This window comes from Hetaerina americana, unplaced genomic scaffold (assembly GCF_022747635.1).
Source record: "Hetaerina americana unplaced genomic scaffold, ioHetAmer1.1.p SCAF_3, whole genome shotgun sequence".
Taxonomy (NCBI): domain Eukaryota; kingdom Metazoa; phylum Arthropoda; class Insecta; order Odonata; family Calopterygidae; genus Hetaerina; species Hetaerina americana.
In genome coordinates, this window is record NW_027286874.1 from 94,982,500 (window position 1) to 95,005,287 (window position 22,788).

Sequence of the window (22,788 nt, forward strand, 5' to 3'; positions counted from 1 at the left end):
ACAGGTGCGAGATACAAGACCGCCTCAACTCAAGAGAAGAGGCGGATGAAGTCACTCGAGGGAAGCGTGATTTTCCTTATACAGGGTTGTTCACATTTTCCATAATGATGCGATTGTAAAGGTTTCCTGAGTCCGTTTTTGTTTTCAACACAATCGCGTAATGCGGCAAAAAAGTAAGCACAGAAGAAGTAGTAGTTTCAAGTGTATGATGAACTTTTGTAATAGTTTTCCAGTGGCGGCTTAGTTCTAGAAGAATCATAACACGACATGAATATTTACATAGTAATGGTATGCTTATCCCGTTGGAATTTAAACCCGTGTCCTTCGGGTCAGCCAGCTGGCGTGTTACACACAGAGCAAACCGGGGCGGTGTAATTAAAGTAATAACCATTTAACCATTCAACTTCGGGTGCAGTCTCAAAGCTTTAAGAGTTAAATGAGTGAATAATAGTGTTTCAGTCATGATAATAAGGTGGTGGGCTATCAGTGGCTATATGAATGTAAACTACGATAATGTAGAATCACGGCATGTTCCTTACTGAAGAAAGGCATCTGTAAATTATTGGTGTTAAAAAAATGTCGAAATCTGTAGTTTTTCCCCATGTATACGTTATCCCTGCTGGCCAGAGAATAATGTCATTTCTGATTTCCTTCCCCGTGAAATGAAATCTATACAAGCTGGCCTACCCCAATGCACATTGCGTAAAACCTTAAGCCCCATCAAAGCTTTTAGATATAGTCAATTTCCCTGCGGAAACAATAGTAAATATGCTTCACCCGTTTATTTTCGTCCCAATCCTAATGCATCTCAACCGTTTAATATTAATCTTCAGGAAGAATTTCGGTCGAGCTATTTGTTAATTGACGTGTGAATTTTTGTTAATTTCAATTAGGAATATTCCTAGAAGTCTGATTTTTGTGCATATTTTGTTCTCATTCCTAATTAGCTTTAGCATTTCTCTTTGGGACGTGGCCGAAAACTTCATTTGCTCGCATGTGTGTGTAAATTATGTGCACTTTAAATGACGAAAGGGCAGAGCGATTATTATATATTTCCATGTAAGTCCATTATGTATCTCATCAGCATGATGTGTTGACTGCTTCAAAATCAACAGGCATATTCGATTTTCCATTTGTGGCCGAAGAGAAACGAGTTTTTACGCTGTGGAGCTGGTCTAGGTTTCGTGGGTAGGTGACCACTTCTAAATAAATATATTATGTGCGGTTCATTGATTAGTTTTCGACCATTATAATTCAAAATTTTTGTTTTATGGTCGGGCATAATTCCTCTCAGATTGCCATAGCTGCTGGGTGTCACCCCGCGGTTAGTTGTTCGCCGATTGGGCTTGTGAAGCCGAGGAAGAATGGGAGACATGGAAGGGGGGAATCTGGGAGGGGACGATATGCTTGGAGGAGGTAGGGCCCAAACGGGAAACTTTAGTAGTAGTGTTAGTAGTATAGCAGCGAGGGGAAGAAAGAACGCTGCGAGTAAAGGGGAAGGTTTTGGAAGAGATCGAGACTATTCTCAAATGAGATGTGAGTCAAGACTAATCTAGCTACATTTCGAATGGTGTCATTCCGCTATCATTGGTTTTCTTTATTTAGTGCTTCTGCGTTCTGTTTCTCTGCAATTTCATGGCTCGCGACTTTTTCTGAGTCATATTTTAATAACCCAGGCAGCTGTTCTCTCACTCAGTTATTACACTAGGGAATAGCGCACATTATCACTTCCCCTCAGGCCCGTTAAATTTCTATCGCTTTGAAGCAAGAACATGGTTAATGTGCCCCTTTATTTTGGATGCCGATGTTGATGCTTCACGTGAGCGTAAGGTTGGCAACGTTGTATCCAGAAGATAGCTTAGTTCGCTGTCTGACGGCGATCGGTTTCTCATCCCCTTACCGCAATCCTGCCCAAGCATTCAGAGCTTACCCCCCCTCCATTCAGCCGCTCTCTCTTCTCATTCTCAATCTCAGAATTTTTTCCTCTTTCCTGCTTGTCCAACTGGCCCTTCTGACCTGTGCCGCTACCGCCCTTTCCACTTCACCATTCCTTATACGCCTAACTCGCTCCCATACCACGCAATGCCCCACTCCCGTTGCATTTCACCTACCTCACCTTCCTGCTCAGCGTTCCCATAGAAAATTCCCTCCCCCTCAGTCTTTTGCCACTGATGAACGAAATGGCGTTTAACGGGTAGTCGGCACAAAAAGGCAAATGTAACAGAGGAAAATGACTGCAAAAAAGAATCACCTCCTGAATACGTTTTGAAATGCTATGCTACTCAAGTGTCGACTAAAGGTTCATGTATTAATGTGCGCAGAATTTTCATTTTTAAAATACTTGCAAAAACTATGAACCGTAATTAAGTAGATTTCGTGGATACTCATGTCATTAAGGGCATCAGGATTTATGGCCCTCTTTCGGCAGCTCATATTTGAATAAAACTAATGTTTTATTGCATAATTACGCCAACGATCACATAAAGATGCATGTTTCTTCTCCAGTAGGTGAATTAACTAATTAGCTATTAATTTCTCTGTGATTATTTGCATATATTTGGTTGAGGTAGCTGAACACACAAAAGAGCGTCCTGGGAATACCCTAGGGTTGAGGCTAAAATAACCCCACCCGTCGACAACGGGGAGGAAGGACGTCGGGGCGAACAGCTTATGGAAGTTTTTGTGCCACGTAACAGGCGATCAATATCGAGATCCAACATGAGTTCAAATTCAAATTGTCCTTTTGTTTAAATATAACGAAACATGTTGCTGTAAGAGTTTCACATTGTTATTTTTGTTGTGCCGCGTTCATTATTTTCATTACAAATATAAAATATGCTGAAACGTCACTAAAGTTCATATTGGTAGTCCTCCGCAGAATGGAACAGCCGTTGGAACTCGCAGCGATAGGGCGACGTACGTAACCCTGCGCGAGACTTCTCTGTGTTGGCTTCTTCAATCGGCCATTTAAGTTGTGAGTTCAATATTCTTTGGAATGTGTTTTTGCGCTCTTTGTAGTGTTGTTAAATAAAGTGTTCAAGGTGTGTTACACAAAAGATGAGACATAATTCTTCAAGGTTTTGGAGAGTGGAAGTGAGGCAAAAACCGACATTTGTGTTGCTGTTGATGGTGGTTTTCGATGGATACGTCGATGCTTTCTTATTATCGGCTATGCAATCCGAAAAACACCTGGCAGAATATTTAATGTAGAAAGCAAAGCCATAAATGCCAATAAAATAAATTTCTATTCAATTGAGGACGACGTAGAAAGAAATCAGCTGATCGTGTTGTTTTGTTGGGACATTGTAAATAATGCATATTTGCTAATTATGTTATGGTGGAACTGGAAACTTAGACGAATGTATTTCCTTAACATTGTGTAGGCTGGTTAATTGGCGCGTTTGTGTCTGATATTTCGATTTATTTAAAAAAAAGTATTATTCGGATACTAATGTATTTATGAATGCAATTTAGGGACTTGGCGTTTTCCGCAGACAGTCGTTTGTGTGAGTGCTCCTTGCTTCGTTGTAGTCATTAATAATAATATTGGGTACAACCATTTGATCAAAATGCATTATTGTCGTCGAACTTTTTTCTCATATATATGCCACTCTTTTAGTTTCAATTGAAAGAAATTTGTGGAAAATCGACGTTAATTGTTTCAATTTCTCTCTCCAAACTCTTAATTCCACGAAAGAATTACGATATGTTATCAGTAGTGAGTTTTTCCGTAGAGCCCAACTGTGAAGATAACAACGTTATATTTCATTGCAGATCAGATGCTGTTATGTAGACCTGGACTCTCATGCATTACCTGCCAAAGAAAAGATGAACCCTTCTTTTCAAAACAAATCTAGTTCAGATGATATTTCCGAAACAGATGCCTTTGTACAAATTTCCGAGGTATTCATCTTACTTTCGTGTTGATTTAATTTTTGGTGGCTTGCATAATGGTTTCTTGACAGGTTTTTTTTTAAAATCTTCTAGGAGGACATTCTTGTGGGGGGAAATAAATCTTGTGAATTAGTGGAGCCATCCAGCTGCAGACAGTTTCAAAATGAAGTCCACAGGACAGACTTGGACGAATGCACAGACCTCGGTTGTAATATTCCTACAGATCAAGTGCCTGCATTAAGGGTGTGTAATTGCATGTCAAATTCATTTGTTAAGTTTAAACTCTTTGGAACACCATATTCTTAGGACACCCCCTGAAAGCTACGCTGTGTGCTGTATTGGAGATTAGACTGGGTATGAGGTCAACTAGGTTATAAAGGGCCCTTTGGAGGTTTTTCCCTAAGGGTATTATTCCAGGGAGCCAGTTATTGCAATTGACACTTTCTCTCGGAAGTTGCCTAGTTTAATTTATGATTAAAGTTCGTCTTGTGCATTAGTTTTCGCGTGTTTTTGTTAGTTTGTTTAGCTAATCATGAAAGAAAAGAAATTTATCATTAGCCAAAATAAATAGTAGGTTAAGTAATAATACTTATATATATTTAAATTCATCAAATGAGAACCATTTTATTTATTTACACCTGAGAGTGAATTGTTTTGCAATCAGTCAGTTGGGGTAGTATTTAATATTTAGTCTTCAGTGAGAAGATGGGATAAAGGTGGTTCCTTTCTTTACATTCGACATTTTTCTTGCCAAAGGATCTCAAATTTCGTCCGTTTAAATTCGTCTTTCGACTTAATTTCATGTATAAAATAATTTTAATAGCACTCCTTTAACAAATTAGAATAAACTTTTCGATGGAGTACCCTTAAGTTATTGATATTTGGACTGCTAGGTTTACTAAGTTTTTGTAAATGTAGCCTAAATCATCTTATTTTAGGAAACAGTTGACAGTACTGAGATGGAAGGATGTAGTGGAATGGCCAATTTAGCTGCTGTGAGCAAGAGTAAACGCACACAAATGTTGGTGCATGCAGCAGCCACTGAACTGTATTCCAAAGAAGAGACTATACAGCATCATCTTCCACATCACAAAATGCAGCGCCCACTGCAGGTCTGGTCATCAGAGGCAGCTATAGTACACCATGACAGCCCCAGATGTGAGAGGGGAATCAATGAAACACACCCAGGTAATTTTAATTCTTCATGTATTACATTATATGAATAATACTGGATGTGATACTCCTGTTGTATGTCAAACCTATTGTTTTCCATGCTTGGAACTTTTGAACTGATCAATTGAGCGACATTTATTTTAAGGGTTAGAGTGACTAGTTCAACTTAATATGGGGAATCCAAATCACTTCTATTAGGAGGCATAGTTATGACATACTTGGTTGATTTATTTAATATTATGTGGGAATGTTGTGTGTTGGTTTACTCATTAGTAACATTTCTTATTTAGGGTCTGTGATGTCCTGCCAGTGTCTTCAATTCCAAAATCACCCGAATTTAAAGTTGGAAGCTGTGGACTTAAAAACCTCACCTGGGCAACATCAACCACAGCAGAGTTGTTGGGAGGCCATTAATGGGGGAGTGGGAGGAGGGGTTGGAGCTGGGCCCCTCAAACCTGAACCCAATGGCCATCACCTTACTTCAAGTGAGGTGGAATCGTCATTCTCAGAATCTGTGATATCCAGCTCAATTAGTGCCGCTGTTAAAGATGTGAAACTTCCACCATCACTTCCCACCTCCTCATCTCCGACAACTCCTCCGTCCCTGTGTGGCAGCAGTGGCACCATTGTTGGAAGTACCTGCAGTGCAGAACAGGTGAGTTCTTGATTCTTGGAGAGAGATACTTGTCAAAACAAGCAAAGGACCAGTTGGCAATAATTTGACTTAAATTTAAAAAATATTTCTTCTTTGAATTGTAGGTGGTGTTTTTCATCACTAGCATTATAATGTTAATTTTTTTCACTTCTACTGTATGGATAGTAATTTAAGAACAACTTAATGACTTTGATGAGATTAACAGCATAAAATTTATGTTGCATGGGGCTATTAACTTTTGAATTAATCTTTGGTTATCGTGTTCGAAAATGTCAGCACTGCAGTACATAAATTCTAATTGGTTTATCTCTTCCAGTTCAATGCCCTATTTTGATATCTGTTGTTGCAACAGTTGTAGTACAAGTGTAAAAATGCATGAACATAGAAAGATATTCTCATAATAGCTCATATTTTTAATGGTGAGTTCACTTGACCTGTTGGATGTACTGGTATTATGTAAATCAATCCAATTGATTTTTACCTTCTGCTCTTATAGTCTGATGTACCTAAATTGTACTGCATAATACCTGATTCCATATTATATATTATTAATTTTTATCATTCTGGCACAGGTTTCATTATAAAATAAAATGTCATTCTATTACATATTCCTAATAACATTCAGCGACTATTGAGTGAGTGAATTTCCTGATTATTTGCAATCTGTAATTTAAACTATAGAAAACATACTAATACATTATGGTAATTTGAATATGTTAGGCTCTTGATAGTTATTTATAAGCAAGTTATGGTGTTTAAGATTATTATAGCAATTACCAACAGAAATAACATTTTTAAAGCAGCTAATGTATGCTAAATGAGGCAAAAATGATTTCATTTGTTGTCCTACAACATTAAGTCCATTGATTTACCATCCTCTTTATGAAATAAACATTTTCCTTTTATTTTGATGATGACCCGTAATGTTGTTTTGGTGCGATACAAAATGGAAATGGGTTGTGTCAGTCCAGAGGTAGAGTATTGGCCTACTGACCAGAGAGCCTGGGTTCGATTCCCGGACAAACCTCTCTGGGATCCTCCCGGGAAACAATAACTGGCACTTCGAAAAGCACTGGGCCCCCCTACCATGATGTTGAATATACACATTCTGTTGGCCTTAGTACTGGGTGAACTATACTATCACCCACCAAACCGACCTTCAGGTTGATTACTGTGTTTATGGTTTTGTTACAAGATGGAAATTGCTGAAGTTAATCATCAGTTAGTGCATTTGAAATATGATTTCCATTGCTTATCCATTAGTAAAATTTTTATAATTTTAGCTTTAGTCTCCAATGGTGCGAAAACATATCAAAGAATAAGCGTAACTTGTCTAATTGAACCTCAATAACTCATTTTACTGTCAAATGTTATTATCATGCAAAAATGTGATGTCATGGTAATGCAGTAGTTATTAACTGAGTAATCTGTCATATCCCAATTACTAAGTCAGTGGATATCTCATTTTGAACACAGTTTATTAAAGATGTCTGTGCAGGTTTTCAAGATCATCATCTGATTCCATTACATGCAAATATGTTTTGCTTAGTAATCATCCTCTTAGGTATTTCAACTGAATTATTTGCATTTTGGAAAGGTAGCAGTTTCTGTGACAAAGATATTGTCTTTGTTCTACGTTTCTATCGAGGAAAACGTTATTTGCTCCTTGATCCAGTACATTACTGCATAAAATCTGGTAGTCCTTATTGATATTATTAAGTAAACTACTAGTGCTAATGGAAATGGTAGCATGAGGCGTACTCTTGAATCAGTCATCGTCTGAGGGTTGTTCTGTTCATTCATTGTTGTTAAGCAAATGGCTTGATATCTTGCATGCATAATATGCAAGTTAAATTGCCATAGTAGTTGGTATTCTTCTGCTCCCTAACTTCCTTACTTTTAATCAATTTATGACGACTTAAATCTCCTCATGTCATTACCTGGAGTGTACAGACTAATTAGCGTAGTGGTTACTAATTCTTAGCTGGAAAAACTTTTTCATTGTGTAATTTTCCCACGTTTTCCCTTATGTATAATTTTCTTATTTCAACATGCTAGGTATTTAGTTATGTCTTTTATAGATGAGCCTTAGCCCCATCCATCAAACTGATGTGATCGATGACTGTTGTTTTATTAAATCTCAAGGCAGTAACAATGTGACTATGATTGGGGCGTTCCAGCCAAGTCAAAAACTCTTCTAGAAAATGATACAGACTGCAGTGTAATCTGTGGGATTGTAAAAATCCTTAAATCTTGATGTTCATATCAAAACTTGCCTCACTGTGAAGTCTGGTTTACATGTATCCTTCAAGCATTCTGAATTCTAAGATTTGGTTAAATCCATAGGTTGGAGATTTGAATTAATTGTTCACGAAGTCAGCAAAGCTAGATTCCCACATGTAGGATATCCATGAAGGCTGCACTTCTGCAGCAAAGCATCCCATAATGGTTATCTATAATTTGTTACAATCACATTTCACATTCGTCTGTTGAAATTTCAATAATAGATTTTTATTGAAGTGTGTTTGCATGCAGAATTCCCTAGCTCGGAAATTTTTTTCGTTGCATTAGAGTGACTTAAGTTATTTCACTACAAAAACATTCCCATCACAATTTCTTCCATGAACTTATTGTTTTTCAAGTAATAGAAGAAAGAACTTTGTTACGTGTAATGCATTTGCACTCTGTTTGCTTCCCAAAATTCCTCAGATAAAATGATTTCTGCGTGCTCAGTGGTCATCAATTTTGTAAGAATAATTTGAAGTTAGCTACCTTTGTAAGTGGTGAGGGAATGAGCAGGAATTTGTGGTTAAGAACAAAGAATGGGTTAGTTAATATTGGTTTGCCAGAATAAATAAAATGAGGAGTAAGTGCAATGAATGTGGTTCAGGGTAGTTTACAATCAATGAAATGAAGATTGATTAAAATAAATTGATGTATATGAATTCTGATTGAATCCAAATGCCAATAAAAAACTGAGAAAATGAAATTAGGAGCAGGATTGTTATTAGCTGAAAAAAGACATTGAATTTTCAAATTCAAATTATAGATACTCATGCCACACAGTCTCTCCACCTGACTTTCACTCATTATCTAATTGAAATTAAATTTAAAATACTTTGCCTTTCCACATAAAAATTTTTATGTGGAAAGGCAAAGTATTTTAAATTTAATTTCAATATGAAGAATTTCCACCAAGTGATGCCAGAAATTGTGTCATTCATTATCTAATGTTAGGTAGGCTGGTGGAGCTCTGGGAATACCTACCCATAGAATTGACTGCAGAGAATGCTTGTTCTGTAATTTGCTGCTGGAAATATTGTTTTTCATTTTAGATATTTTCCAAGCAAATGGGAAACAATGGGCATAATGAATATGGTCCTAAGGCAAATAGATGCTATAACTACAATGGACATGGACAATGTGTTTTTATTATTAAGTTAATTTAAATGCGAGGAGCATTTTGCATGGTAAAGCTATACCTGAAGGTAGCTTATTTTTTATTGTTCGATATTTTTATCAATACTGCCATCGAACTATTTAATGCTTGATTGTCACCATCTCTTGAGTAAAGTTTAGGGAGGCAAACGTCGAAGAAGCCAAAGAATAATTTTGTTCCCAGCCTCTGTTGTACATCAATATACAGGGTGCGGCAACAACTTCCTTGTTTCAATTCAATTTGCATATGAAGAAGGGAGGTTATGTTGCCACATCCTGTATTATGTATAGGTTAATCTAAATTTGAAGGTATATGTAAGAAATGTTTTCTGGACTTCTCAATAAACTTGTCTCCAAAAGCTTCTGGTGCACTTAATTCAGTGAGTGTTTCAACAAAAAATAGGTTAAAGAACACTTAGGGTTCATTTCCTTTATAAATTATATAGATGTTATGTATATTTTTTTATATCTCTTAGAGTCAGACCTTCTCCTCCTAAACTTTAGGAGTCTATCCATAAATGTTTTTCTTAGTTGGATGGGGTCAGAAACTGTAAAATCTCTCTCCAACGTAAACAACTTAAGTTGATTTAAGAGGGTCCCTTATATTTGTTGCTGATCCCTATGGTTAATAGTGCCTAATTCAACGTTTGACAAAAGTCAATAGAAAAGGCAGCCTTAAAGATTTTCAGAAAATAAATCTGATTAATTTTATGGGTGTTAAGTGAAATGGTGTAATGAAATGTGTAAATGAAATGAAGCTGTATTGAAAATGAATGAGCCACTAAAAGCGTGTTTGCACATAAATTAGGAATGGGTTGACTTTGTTACTGTAAAGTTATGAGCTCGGCCATAAAAAAAATTTAATTATTATAATTTCCATTGAAATGCAAATGCTCAATCTCATATAATAGTAAACAGCCTCCATGTGTGCAGTCTATAGACCTTGTTATTCAGAGGTAGTCTATGTGTAAATCATAGCGTAATTATCTCTACCTTGGGCATTACTAATTACACTATGATGTTTGTCATGTTACACCCATGTCATAATAGTAGATTCCACTGTAACATGTAATTAATGTATGTGTTAGCCTCTCTGCTGGAAAGTCTTTAGATAAAGAATTATTTAGAGATCATTGTTTTTTCTCTATTCATAAACATTCTATTTATCTAAAAATTTGAACTTGGGATGTCGTATCAAATTTCTTTGCCATTATCAGTCTTTGCATAACCTCTTTTTCTTGCCCATGAGGCTATGAATGTAGTGATCATCTGATATCATCTGATTATTTTCTGGTATATTTGATAAGTTAATTCTTAGTAAGTAATTGAGAAAGTATGTTTTTATTCATTTTGTTCAGTGATAAAAAGGAACATTTGATGTTATTATATAATGTAATAGTGTATAGTAATAATTTAATGTAAGTGTAACTTTTTTAATTTAATGAATGGCATATTTAGCTGCTTATGATAATAAGGTTTTTTCCTGATCAAGAAGTTTCTTTATTTTTTCAGACCTCCAATGCAAACCTTGTCATTCACCGTGGTTCTTCCTGCAGTGAAAGTCTGCTACATGCACAAATTCAGTCTGAAAATCTTGGGGCCCTCCCAACTCAGGCCTCTGATAATCAAGTAAACTCAAGTGAAGTCCAGAACCAAGAAGCAGTTATGCAGCCTAGTGTTAACTCTAGTTTAGGAAACAGGGAGGGGAATTGTTCCTCAAGTAATAATATTTGCATTAACTTAAAAGGGCCTCTAATCACATCCAATGTAAAACAAATCGGTGCTCATTCTGACATTCCCATTGATGCGGCAGTTGCCGGGCGGCAGTATTATCCCAAGAATGAGGGAATCATCAAATCAAGCTTTAATAAGATTAGTTATGGTGGCTTGCCAAAGCAGTTATCATGGAGCTCATATCCACAAGGACCTGCTTCCAATGAAGGCTGGGGTATACCACGTGGATTAGGTCTACTTGGTGGTGGAGAAAGTTCTCTTAACAGTGGTACGTCAGGCTGGGGAACAGCTCCATCAAGTAACCCAAATAATAACAGCGGCTGGGGACAGAATTCAAGCCAAAACAACCCAGCACAGAGTCAATGGGGAAGTGGCAGTGTTAATAGAAATGGTGGTGGCGCTAGTCAGGGTCCAGGTGGACAACAAAATGCTGGTGAGTATATAATAGGTCTGTATAAGTATAATGCTTCAACTATCTTAATGATATATGTAGTGCTGTAAAATTTTGGTATAGTAATTTGGTACCCTCTGTGACAGGAGATTTATTAATTAGGTCAATGGTGCTACATCAAAGACCAATTGTGGATTAAGTGAAATTGGGGTGTTTACTTGTTTCTCCTTAGCATGTATTCATTCCAGTGATCTCTTTTGCAAAGTTTTACTTTCAATCTTTGGAAATGCATGAAAGTTATTTTTAGGAATAATGCTTCCTGTTTCTGTTTCTTTGGATAAGTATGTATGACTCATGATTAGGTATTTAAGAGACATAGCCATAATTCAGTTCCTTTAATTTCTTGTATATATGTGATACTGTTATACCAATAGTGCTCCCCTGGATTGTAGGTGTGGTTGTTGGTTGCCGGAGATGTCTTTTCAAAATACATGGTGGTCACAAAAAATTTTGCAAATCTCACTATAGTAATTTCATTTTAAAGCTATTTTTTTGTAGTTGTAGCAGCCTGTGATACGCAGTCAATGCTTCACTAATAATGTGAAAGAACTGTAGGCAAATGATGTCAAGTCATCTTGAAAAAATATTATAGCCTCTGAAATTTTTTGATTGCGTAGTAGATGGTTTAACTTTATTTGACTAGATTCCTGAATGCACATTTTGTGCAATTGTAATGGTAAAACATTTAGAATTCTATGTAACTTGTACTACTACCAAATATATATTCATGATGAGAGTAATCATTCTCAGACTAAGTCATAGTTCAATTATTTTAATGTTTATTTTTTTCTCTCTTCCTGTTAGTGTCATACATTATATTTAACTCATTTACATTACATTTAACTTGGATCAATCATTATGGGAAAAATTATGGTGGCTATAACTTGTTAACAACTTCATGAAACAATGAAAATAACTGACAACTCATTTATGAATGGCATTTTAATATTCAACTTTGTACTTCAATAATGCCTGTTACTCATAAAGATCGCTCTTGTGTTGCCACTTCTTTAATGGCCAATATTTTGTGCAATTACTTGAAGTGGTAAGGTAAATTTACATTTCCTGTTATAATACTTTTGTTATCCTTGCATCCACTTCTCACTTATTTATCCATAAACTCATTGATCAGCTATTCAACATTGCAAATCTTTGTTTTATACAATGCTTTATTTCATACCAGTGACTCAAGATCCCATTCTCTTTTACCTTCTAATTTCATTCATTTCATAGCAGTGATTCTTATTACCTCTATATATTCTTTCAAACTACTCAGAAAATGTTCTCTATTTTTTCTGTTGTATTCATTTTTTATGTCAAAAATATAAAATAGTGTTACTTTTGGAATTCAATCTATTTCACAATTGCTTTCTCTAGAGAAAATATTATTACTTCTTTTTCCTGGCATTAAAAACCATTGCAAGTCATGATTTTAGTCCAATGCTTGCTGTACTTTTTAAATCAATGCATCAAAAATCTTTTCCAGCTATGCCCAAAAGACCAATTGCCATATAATTATTGAATTCCATCTTATTCAAATGTATGAAGGTACAATTATATTGTATTTTTCTGAACTTGAAGTAAAGTTAAACTGTTGAGTATTACCTATTGTGTTCCCCATTCTGATGCATAGTTGTTTGCATGAATGGGACTTGGACTTTCCTAAAGGAAAAATAGTTCTACCTTTCTGCAGTAAAATGTTTTACTATTAATTCATACATGCACTCAAGGTGTTGAACAATAGGGGTCCCATGAGTCAGGACCCTGGCAGTCCCTGGATCAGGACCTCCTTAAACATTGTATCCATGCACTTAACGATGCCCCTAAATTCATTTCATAGTGCCATTTGTATACATGGGCATAAGAGCAGCAAATATTTTTAAAAACTAACAAAGGAAAAAGATAATGACAAGTATTAGTGAAAGGGTATCAAGCAGACCTATATGAATTTTCTAGATAGAACAAGTGGAAAAACAAATTAATGAATGGGTAAATGGAGAAATGCTTCTTAATGTTTCACAATTTTTATTTCAACCAGGCATGCCCTTGTTATCAATCTGTAGCCAATATATAGTCTCTAGTAATGTATGCTTGGATTACTGTATTTGAGAGCATATAAGACTGAAAAATAACCCCAGGTATTATATTCAGATTATAAAATTGTTCTTTCCTGAATGTGCATAATGGGAACGAGAGTTTACAATGGGGATAAAAAGAAGTCTACAGTAAATCAGAGAAGATCGCATACCATTTTTCCAGCCAAATTCACTGAGAAAGTTGATTTTTAATTGTATCTTGGGAGATTCTAGGAATTTTCAATTTGGCAGAAACTTTGTTTAAGGGATTCCATGTGTGCATACATATTCATTTTTTCTGTCGTCATGTTTAAAAATAATTATTTTCAGTTCATTGGAAATTTTAGCTATTTTATCATCTCGTGGAGCTTTGTAGGAAAATAAGTGTACCACTTATAAATTATGGATGTATGACTTCATAATGATCTTGCTCTAAACTTCTGTGGTACTTCTCTAAATGATAATGCCCCTAACTCAGTTTTAGTAACATTACTGTTCTCTTATTCTCTCTGGTTTAGCAGTTTATAATTTTGTTGATCTTGATTTCTGACATTGTATACCGACTGAGTTCATTTCCATAACAAATAGGAATAAGGAAGAGGGTAAAAAATAACAGAAACTTAACACTTCCACACACTTTTAATGTCTTATGACCATGGTTTCGATGCTGCGCATCATCATCAAGTACAATATAACGAAATTTTTCATCTTAAATAGGCAGTTGCCAAGGGGGAGTGAGGTAGGGGGAGTAAGGTAGGGGGAGTAAGGTAGGGGGAGTAAGGGAGAGGAGGGGTAGTGTAGTTGCAGAACTCATTAGTGGGTGAAGGGAGGTTGAGGGTTTGTATTGGACGGTTACTGCCTCAGATGAATTATTTGAATTGTTAGTACTCTTTTTGACCCTTATAGACACTTCATATTATTTTGTCATTTGCCAAGAAATCATTCCAGAATTCATAAATTTTTCTGGGTCTTCCTCAGTCTTCATACTTTCTCTTTCACAGTAATTTTTTACTTTGATGTTACCTTCTTGCAGTTGCTCCTCAATGAGAGAAATTGTAGACTTTCCAGGTTTTCTAGGCTTTCCAGGCTCTAGTTTTTAAAATCATTGTAAAAACCTATGAGAGGGATTAATCAACTCTGGTGTTCCTCACTCCATTGACTTTCTGGCTCGAATTGGCCCAAAACAATTCCATTTTGAAAAATTAAGCTTATATCTGCCATGCAGAATTATATGGAGGTCAAGTGAGTATAGAGAATAGGGTATACAGTTTTTGGGGATGTTATCATTTATCCTATCAATTATGCAAAATTGTCATTCACTTTATCTTAAGCTTTGCTGGATTTGAAATTTTTCAGAAATTTCGATTAATTGCGCAAACCTTCATCCTCTTTGTGTAGGGAATTCAGGCAAAGGTAATCAACAAACTCACCAGCAGTCACATAGTCAAGGGGGAGGACCACAGCAACAGCAATCTGGCCAATCCTCCAATTCAGTGTCATCAAGAGACAGTCAAGGTCAACAGGGAGGGGGGCAGCAGAATACACAGCAACAGCCCGGAGGCAATGGTCCAGCATCTCAGTCATCTTTGAATCAGCAGCAGCAAAATGGGTCAACTTCCTGGGCTCAAGCAGCTGGGAAGGGACTTCCAGGTGGACCCTCGACTCAAGGAACTGGGGGAGGAGGGTCTGGTAGTAATGGAGGCCCCAATGGTGGGTCGACCAGTAACAGTACAACTAAGCAGCTAGAGCAGTTGAATTCAATGAGAGAAGCTCTTTTCAGCCAGGATGGTTGGGGTGGAGTAAGTAATTGGCATATTCTCATAATCTTGTTGTTAAATATGTCTTTTGTGGGGTATTTAATAGGGTCTTGTCCATTCCAAAGAAGTATGAATTATAGAGATTTCAATTGATCTATGAAAGTGTATCTAATCCACCTGGAATTTTGTAATCCTTCAAATTTTACTGTAGTTATTATGCATTGTCTTCTGCAAGAAGTATAAAATAGTTTTCTAGTAACTAATATTTTGCCTTGGGTGACGTTCTTAACTTTGGTTTGCAAATTATGAATGGGATGTATTCTAATTAGAGACAAAGATGTTTCATTTCATGAATATATTTTTGATTTGCAGGACTAATTCAAGTATACAGTATCACCTAATTCGTTCGCCATTAATATAATGGTTCTTAGAGATTATCTAAACTATCCTTAATGAATAGATCACCCATGATGAAAAATAAAATTGATAGATTGGGAAAAATAGTAAATATCCAAATAATATGAGCATTAGAAATTATGTTTGGCGGAGTTAAAGTCTTAACAGAGTTTAGTCCGTAGGTCCATTAAAACGTACCTTGAATATTAAGCATTTACCTATGATGTCATTCAACAGCTGTGTAAATGTGTCTAGTCTGTCTAGTTTTGGCTTTGTAATACCATTTTGCGGACCAAATAGTATTCCATAAAATAAATGAGAAACTTTTTTTTGTTCAAACAAAAGGAAGTTATTGGACTTTTTTATCCCGAGTTTGATATGCACCCTATGTCAGTTCATTTTTATTTCTTTTTTCATAATGTCTCGATGTTATAGTACTGTTTTTCAATAGTTTTAGCCTTTTTTATATTAATTGTCATTAATATTTTTTGTAAAATACATATAGCACTAATTCTAAAGGTTTAGAGATTCATTTTTTTTGTTTTCAGTTCAGTATTACAGCAGGTACTCAGATAAATTCATCTTTTACAGCAACATGTCAATCAGGATACAGGTTGGGATATTCCAGCCTCTCCAGAACCTGGTGCCAAGGATAGTGGAGCAGTCTGGAAGCCCAACGTGAATAATGGTTTGTATTTTAGTAATGGTCAGTTTGTTAAATTTTGTTCTGACTATTAAACATATTCCACTTAAATTTGAGCTAGGTGACTCCAGCATTATGTAAATATCATGTTGATATTGTGCCCTCTTCTCATCTAACCCTCCAATATTAAGTATATACTTTCGTGGAAAAACTAATGTTTCATATATGCTGCCTGAACAGAAATTCATGTCACTTCCACAAGACCCTCCTGGGTGGAATCCCAGCAGCTTGTGATGAAAAACTTATATATGTCAAAGTTGATACAATTGAGTATCTTATACTTATATGACAGTGATGGAGAGTAGTTTTCATGGAATAGTGAATATTGAAATGTGATGAAATAATTGACTTTTTTATTCCACACACTTTATTTAAAAACACGACCCAGGTTTCGACATTGAACGTCATCATCAGGTGGTCCTCATAGAAGCATGCTGGCTATATATACCTTCTGATCATAGGAGGGGGGGTTGGTCAGAGAGGGAGGTTGGAGGGGTAAAAAGGTTACAATGTAGCTGGGAAGAAAAGAGAATTACATTTTTGATTTAGAAGAGTGGTAGGTCTAGGAGTGGGGAGTGGGAGTATAGGTAGCCAGCGTGCTTCTATGAGGACCACCTGATGATGACGTTCAACGTCGAAACCTGGGTCGCGTTTTTAAATAAAGTGTGTGGAATTACAAAGTCAATTATTTCATCACATTTCAATCTGTTATGCAAATTCCACAAAGTTATGCCTGAGACAACAAATCGAATAGTGAATAGTTTCATTTAAATAATAATTTTTATACCCAAATGTTCGGCTAAAATAGTGTGCACTGTTTATTCTTAAATTAAGTTTGTCAATTATCATTGGGACAGTTTTTTGACCATAGGTAAGAACAAGGGACCGCCCACGATCGTCGTTGTGGTCGGTAGAAGTGGTTGAAGGTTGTCCCGGCCTTACATCATCTGTGGCATCTTTTCGGCCATCTTTAAAATCCACTTGAAAACGGATGTTTTATTCAGATCACCATAAACACTCGTCACCATTTAGTAATTTCTTGATAACTTTTTCCACTTCTAACCAAAAAACTTGACGTTGATTTCTTGCTCCGTGATTTTGTCAGTTTCCATTTTCGACTAACAGTTAAAACAAGGACAACAAAAAGTGACATAACTGGCATCATACACACAGCTCGACGATCCGCCAAACACAGATGGCTTATAGGGTCTCAGGCAACTAGTGCCGCTCGTATGCGGAGCTATAGTCCGCGCCGGAGCTACCAGATAGCACCAGTTCGTGTATTTTTTGGGCAGACCACATATGTGGAGAGGCATTCCTTTTTTCGTTAATGCTCTTAGCATAGTTTCTTTCTCAAATATATAACTAATTTTTCAGGTCATATTGTCTTTTATTTAATTGACCAGATAAAGTGACTCCATGATTTTATTGGCCTTTTATAGAAATGTTCAAGTTTCTATCTGCCTGGCTTTTATTAAATTTCTTATCTTTTATATTTATGTTGAACCCAAATATTCCAAAGACAAATTTTTGCAGTCACTTGATTTTAGAAGTGACAAAAGAGAGCTGTATTTGCATTTAATTTCCTTTGATATAGGTACTGATCTTTGGGAAGCAAATCTTCGAAATGGTGGTCAACCACCTCCACAGCAAGCACAGAAAACTCCTTGGGGACACACACCTGCTTCAAACATTGGAGGAACATGGGGAGAGGATGATGATGTTGGTGATTCTTCTAATGTATGGACTGGAGTACCATCTAGTGGGGGAGGCGGGGGAGGTGGTGGTGGAGCTGGTATGGGAGCTGCGGGAGGCCCTGGAGCTAGTGGTCCTGGTCCTGGAGGTGCAGGTGCTGGAGGGCAGTGGACAGGGGGGAGTGGAGGAGGTGCAATGTGGGGAGGTGAGTTTAGCGTTTGATTCAACATTTAAGGATTTTAATGCTACAGAATTACTCGAGTTAACCATGCTTCTATGTATCATTTTGCAGCATGGATTTGAACAAGAAGGGGGAAACAATTTTGTTGGAAAGTAATTTCTAACCCAGGTGATTGATGTTGTAAGGTCATGCAATATGTGTACCTCTACCTGTAGTAAATTTGGTTTACATAATGGCCTAGTTTTATGTTATATATTTTGATTTTATTTTATTATTCTTTGTATTTCGTCTTTTTATTACTGTTGCTTTTTATAAATCATAATTTATAAAGTAGGCTATGTCATGGCCAAGAAAACCCATGGTTTCTTTATCCTACCCCAATTATAGATGTTGTGTTTTGAATTAGGGATGAAAGTTAATGTGGTTTTAATATTCCACTATTAAACGGATCCTATCTTAGCCATAATTAAAGGGGGATATTATTATCACCTTTAATATGTAATGGGGAGGTGTCATATTTGCAGGTATTAGCTATTATTTGAGAATATGAAAACATATTAGAGAGGGAAGTCATATGCACAAACCAGGCACTCATTATGGTGCTTGGGATGATAAATCACAAATGAAATTCCTACACTTAGTATCCTAACTACTTTCAAAATGACTTTCAAATTTTAGTTAATTTTACTTGCCCATTGCTCGACCAACTACTTCAAGTGTCCCTCAGTTTTATATTTTGTCATCTAGTGTAGAACCTTATAATTTTTTGACTTAAGATGTAGCTTTTCATGTTTTTTTCTTAATTTGCATTTTCACTGGATCTTTACAGCCAAAAAAGAACCTGAATGGGGCCCTGCTGGTTCTAATTGGGGTGATTCCCGAGACTCACGGGAACTTCGCGGAGGGGACCCTAGAGATATCAGAAGTGGTGATCCACGTGACATCAGGGATGTTAGGGAACTAAGGGGGGGTGATATCAGAGGAGGCGGTGATCACAGGGGGGCTGTGGATCACAGGGGTGTTGACCCACGTGACTTGCGTGAACTCCGAGATCCACTAATGCGTGATATGAGGGACATGAGGGATCTTCCTAGGGATCTAAGAGGTGGGGGGAACACTGGGGACCCACGAATGGGGCGAATCAATGGAGGTGATATGGGAGGGAGTGGTGCAGCTGCTGCAGTGGCAGCTGCAGCTGCCATGTGGAGTCAGCAGAAAGGGGTGGGGTCTAGTGGGGGTGGTGTTGTTGGTGGGCCCTCTCAATGGGCGGGCCCTCCACCACCTCAGCCAAAAGATATGAAGTCAACAGGCTGGGAAGAACCATCCCCTCCTACTCAGCGGCGCACCATCCCTAACTATGATGACGGAACGTCATTATGGGGAAATCCTACTCAGCAGCCAGGTAAAGGCGAAACAAGTATGTTGATGAGCCAATATGGGTGCGAGTATAAACTTAATTTTATAAATTTTGATCCTCATGTTATTTCATGCAGTAGACTTATGCAATATTAAGAGGATCTTCATTTGCAATTATGTGCACTTACTATTTGAAATTCCCTATAAGTTGTCTACAAGGATAGAAAAACAATATTTTATTTATTTTTTGCCAGGGAAAGTATCTCACTGGAAAGAAATGCCCACACCAAATATGGGTCGTGGTGGAATGCAATGTCCTCCAGGTATATCCCAAAACAGACTGCCACCTGGCGGGTCTGGTGGAATGAAGGGGGATGGCAGTGGTCCTCTGTGGGGCCATCCATCCAGGTGGGACAAAATTTTACAGTTATGGACAGGAAGTATAATTAATATGGAAAGGTTACATTGTACTTATGTATTGGTTTTTTATTTTTTAGAAATGGATCTTGGGGTGATACTCCTCATGATACGGGTAACTCAGGATGGGGAGATGACTCCAAAGTTGGTATGGGGGGTGGTGGTGTGAGTTCATGGAATGAACCTCAGCTCAATCCTTCCTCTTGGGGTGGTCAAAAACCAAAACCGTCAATGAATCCATCTGGGTGGGGTGAGGATAACATGGATGGTTCATCTTGGAGTCACAATCCAAAAGCTGTGAGTTACTTCACAATTATTTAGTTTATTCATTGATTTTTTAAAGTAATTTTCACTTTTAATAATGCCTATTAGTAAATAGCATTTTGAACGATTGTATGTTTTCCCTTAAAGTGATTTTTTTTCAATGACATTGTTTTAGCCACCATCACTTGTTACATTTTATTCCATTTCATTGAGTTGGTTGATGCTTCTCCAGATTATTTTTCTTTTGCTTTGCAGAATATTTTACTGCTTTGCCTAGACCATTAGGTATCCATTAGTTTCATACTTCTTGGGGATATTAAATTCCAAATTATTAAAAACTGCTAAATATATAATGTCCCAAAGCATTTTTTAGATGGAATACTTAATAATAAGTATTGACCATTGCTCTCGTTTTGTAAACATCTAAGTAATGCGTTGTATATTATTTTTCTTGAATCATAAAGCCTTGGTTGTTACTGAACGTTAGCCATCAGTAATGGACCTGGCTTAGAAATGTAATTTTCAAAATAATCCAAGCTTTTTAATTATGGCTAAGTTAGATTGGCATTGAATTAAAATTATCATCTCTTGAATTCTTCACTTTTCAACTTTTTAGGGTCCTAAGACTTTGACTAAAGAACTGGTTTGGGCAAGTAAGCAGTTCAGAATTCTGTCAGAAATAGGATATAAGGTAGGAGTTTGGATTTCAATGCAGTGAAGTAGTTATGTGCCTAAGTTATAATTATGTATCCAATTTTCATTTTTCATCTAAGTTCAATTAACCCTTTTGTTAACCTTTTACTACTTGTGCAGAAAGAGGATGTTGAAATTGCTCTCCGTACCACCAACATGAATTTAGAAGATGCTCATGATCTACTGAATTCGGGCCGCCTTAACCTGGATGCTTGGCGTAGGCATGAGGACCATAGCCCATTTGATCTGGCCACAGCTAGTCATCCTAATGCTGCTGTAGCAGCTGTAACAGCTGCTGCTGCAGCTGCTGGAGTATTTCCTGGCCAGCGCTTCAACCCAGTTACTCAACAGATGCCCTATGCCCCACCTGTATGTTAATTTTTTTGCACCATATTAGGGTTATTTCAATGTTTTTATTATGCCTAAATTTTTCATTCTTAGTCTTTGTGGTGCAGTAATGTTTCCTAATCAGGTTGGCAGAATATCCTTTTTCCTTAGTATTAATTGTGAATTATTAACCTCAAATTTTTGTGTCAATGTAATCTTTTACCAAGTTGGACTTTTTTAAGAGCATTTGAATGGAGCTACATTGAAAAAAAGTTAATGCTAGAAATTTAGGTAATTGATTTTATTTTTCCATCTTGCCATTCGGATGATTATGGTGATTCTATTGAAATAATATTAACATCTGCTTGCTTAAAGTTTGTTGACAGTATTTATGGGTAGTCAAAAATGGAATCTCCTGAATCTTAATTTTAATTTGAATTAAATTGGCTATTAAGAAGGGGTCAATCTCCATATGTTTTCAGATTGTGCATGGATTGGTTTGAAATTCATAAACTGCTAGGATGGAGTCCATGTACCTTTCATTTGGTTACTCATTCATTTTAACATTCTGTAAGATTTTTACTGGAAAGTGGAATAATTACATGCAAAAAAAGAATCTTACTTAATATGTGAGAACAAATGCATGGTAGTAACATTCCAAAGAATTGAAAAATAAACAAATGCCATTTGCTCTATGAAACAACTTTCCTGTGTTTGCAATGCAAAATATATTAGAGAATGGTGTTGAAGTGCAGTCCTACCAAATATCCCATTTTATATTTATTAAGATCAGTGTATGCATTAACATATCCTGGCAAGATGCAATGTACCTATTGTGATTACCTTAAACACCTTGATCAGCATAGTTTGAAGGGAAAAGAAAGGGCTATGAACTGAGGTTGAACTGTCACACAAAGGGAGAGCCACATTGAGCATTTGTATATTCCATCACGGATTTGGCTTAGAATATATCCTTATTTTTATGTTAGGGTAGACTACTCTTCAAGGATTTTTCTCAATACCCAGACTGAACATGGCAATGCTTTTATAATGTAGAAAATGTATGAAAGTTATAAAATGATAACTTGACAATTTTTGTCACATTTTGTTAGGGCCAGTTTCATGTATGACTGGGTTTCTCAATGTGACTTGCAAGAGTGCATCTTCATGTACTCGTTGGTTGAATAATGATCTACCAAGTTTATACTATTTCCTTGTTAAGTATCTCTACTCTCTTCTCTTCATTTTTAACCAATATTTCAACCATATGTGTTCAGTTTATTTAATGATTAAGTTGTTTTCATTTATTCATAATCATGTCTTATTTTTTGAGTAATGTTTGTTGTGCCTAAATACCTGAGAAGTAAATCTAAAAGACAGTTGTTCTTTACCAGTATATTTATTGCTAAGGTTGCATCAATCTTTAAATTTACAAATCCATTTGGTTTGGATCAATGATGTAGGTGTAATCCATTTGTAGAGAGGATGCCATGAAGTTAAATTATTTTTTTAAAAGACCTTATAGAAATTGCAATATTTTTATGCCTGGTTCTCTCAGGCTTTCTGAAAGCAGTGAAAC

The 22,788-nt window shown here is 36.5% G+C and overlaps 1 protein-coding gene across 6 annotated transcripts in view; it reads left to right on the forward strand.

Annotated features, from left to right (window-relative positions):
* Positions 1–22,788, forward strand: part of gw (trinucleotide repeat containing adaptor protein gawky) — an 83,364-nt gene that overhangs the window by 15,317 nt on the left and 45,259 nt on the right. For 2 of the 6 annotated variants that reach the window (XM_071588298.1, XM_071588303.1), the window contains exons 1-14: positions 2,903–2,974; positions 3,775–3,903; positions 3,988–4,137; positions 4,833–5,082; positions 5,358–5,722; positions 10,673–11,327; positions 14,819–15,219; positions 16,165–16,261; positions 17,874–18,176; positions 18,982–19,569; positions 19,763–19,916; positions 20,006–20,222; positions 20,806–20,880; positions 21,003–21,251. In XM_071588298.1, coding sequence (XP_071444399.1) covers positions 3,829–3,903; positions 3,988–4,137; positions 4,833–5,082; positions 5,358–5,722; positions 10,673–11,327; positions 14,819–15,219; positions 16,165–16,261; positions 17,874–18,176; positions 18,982–19,569; positions 19,763–19,916; positions 20,006–20,222; positions 20,806–20,880; positions 21,003–21,251 — 3,579 coding nt within the window. In that variant the 5' untranslated portion in view covers positions 2,903–2,974; positions 3,775–3,828. The other 4 variants (XM_071588301.1, XM_071588300.1, XM_071588299.1 and 1 more) reach the window with 4 other exon arrangements.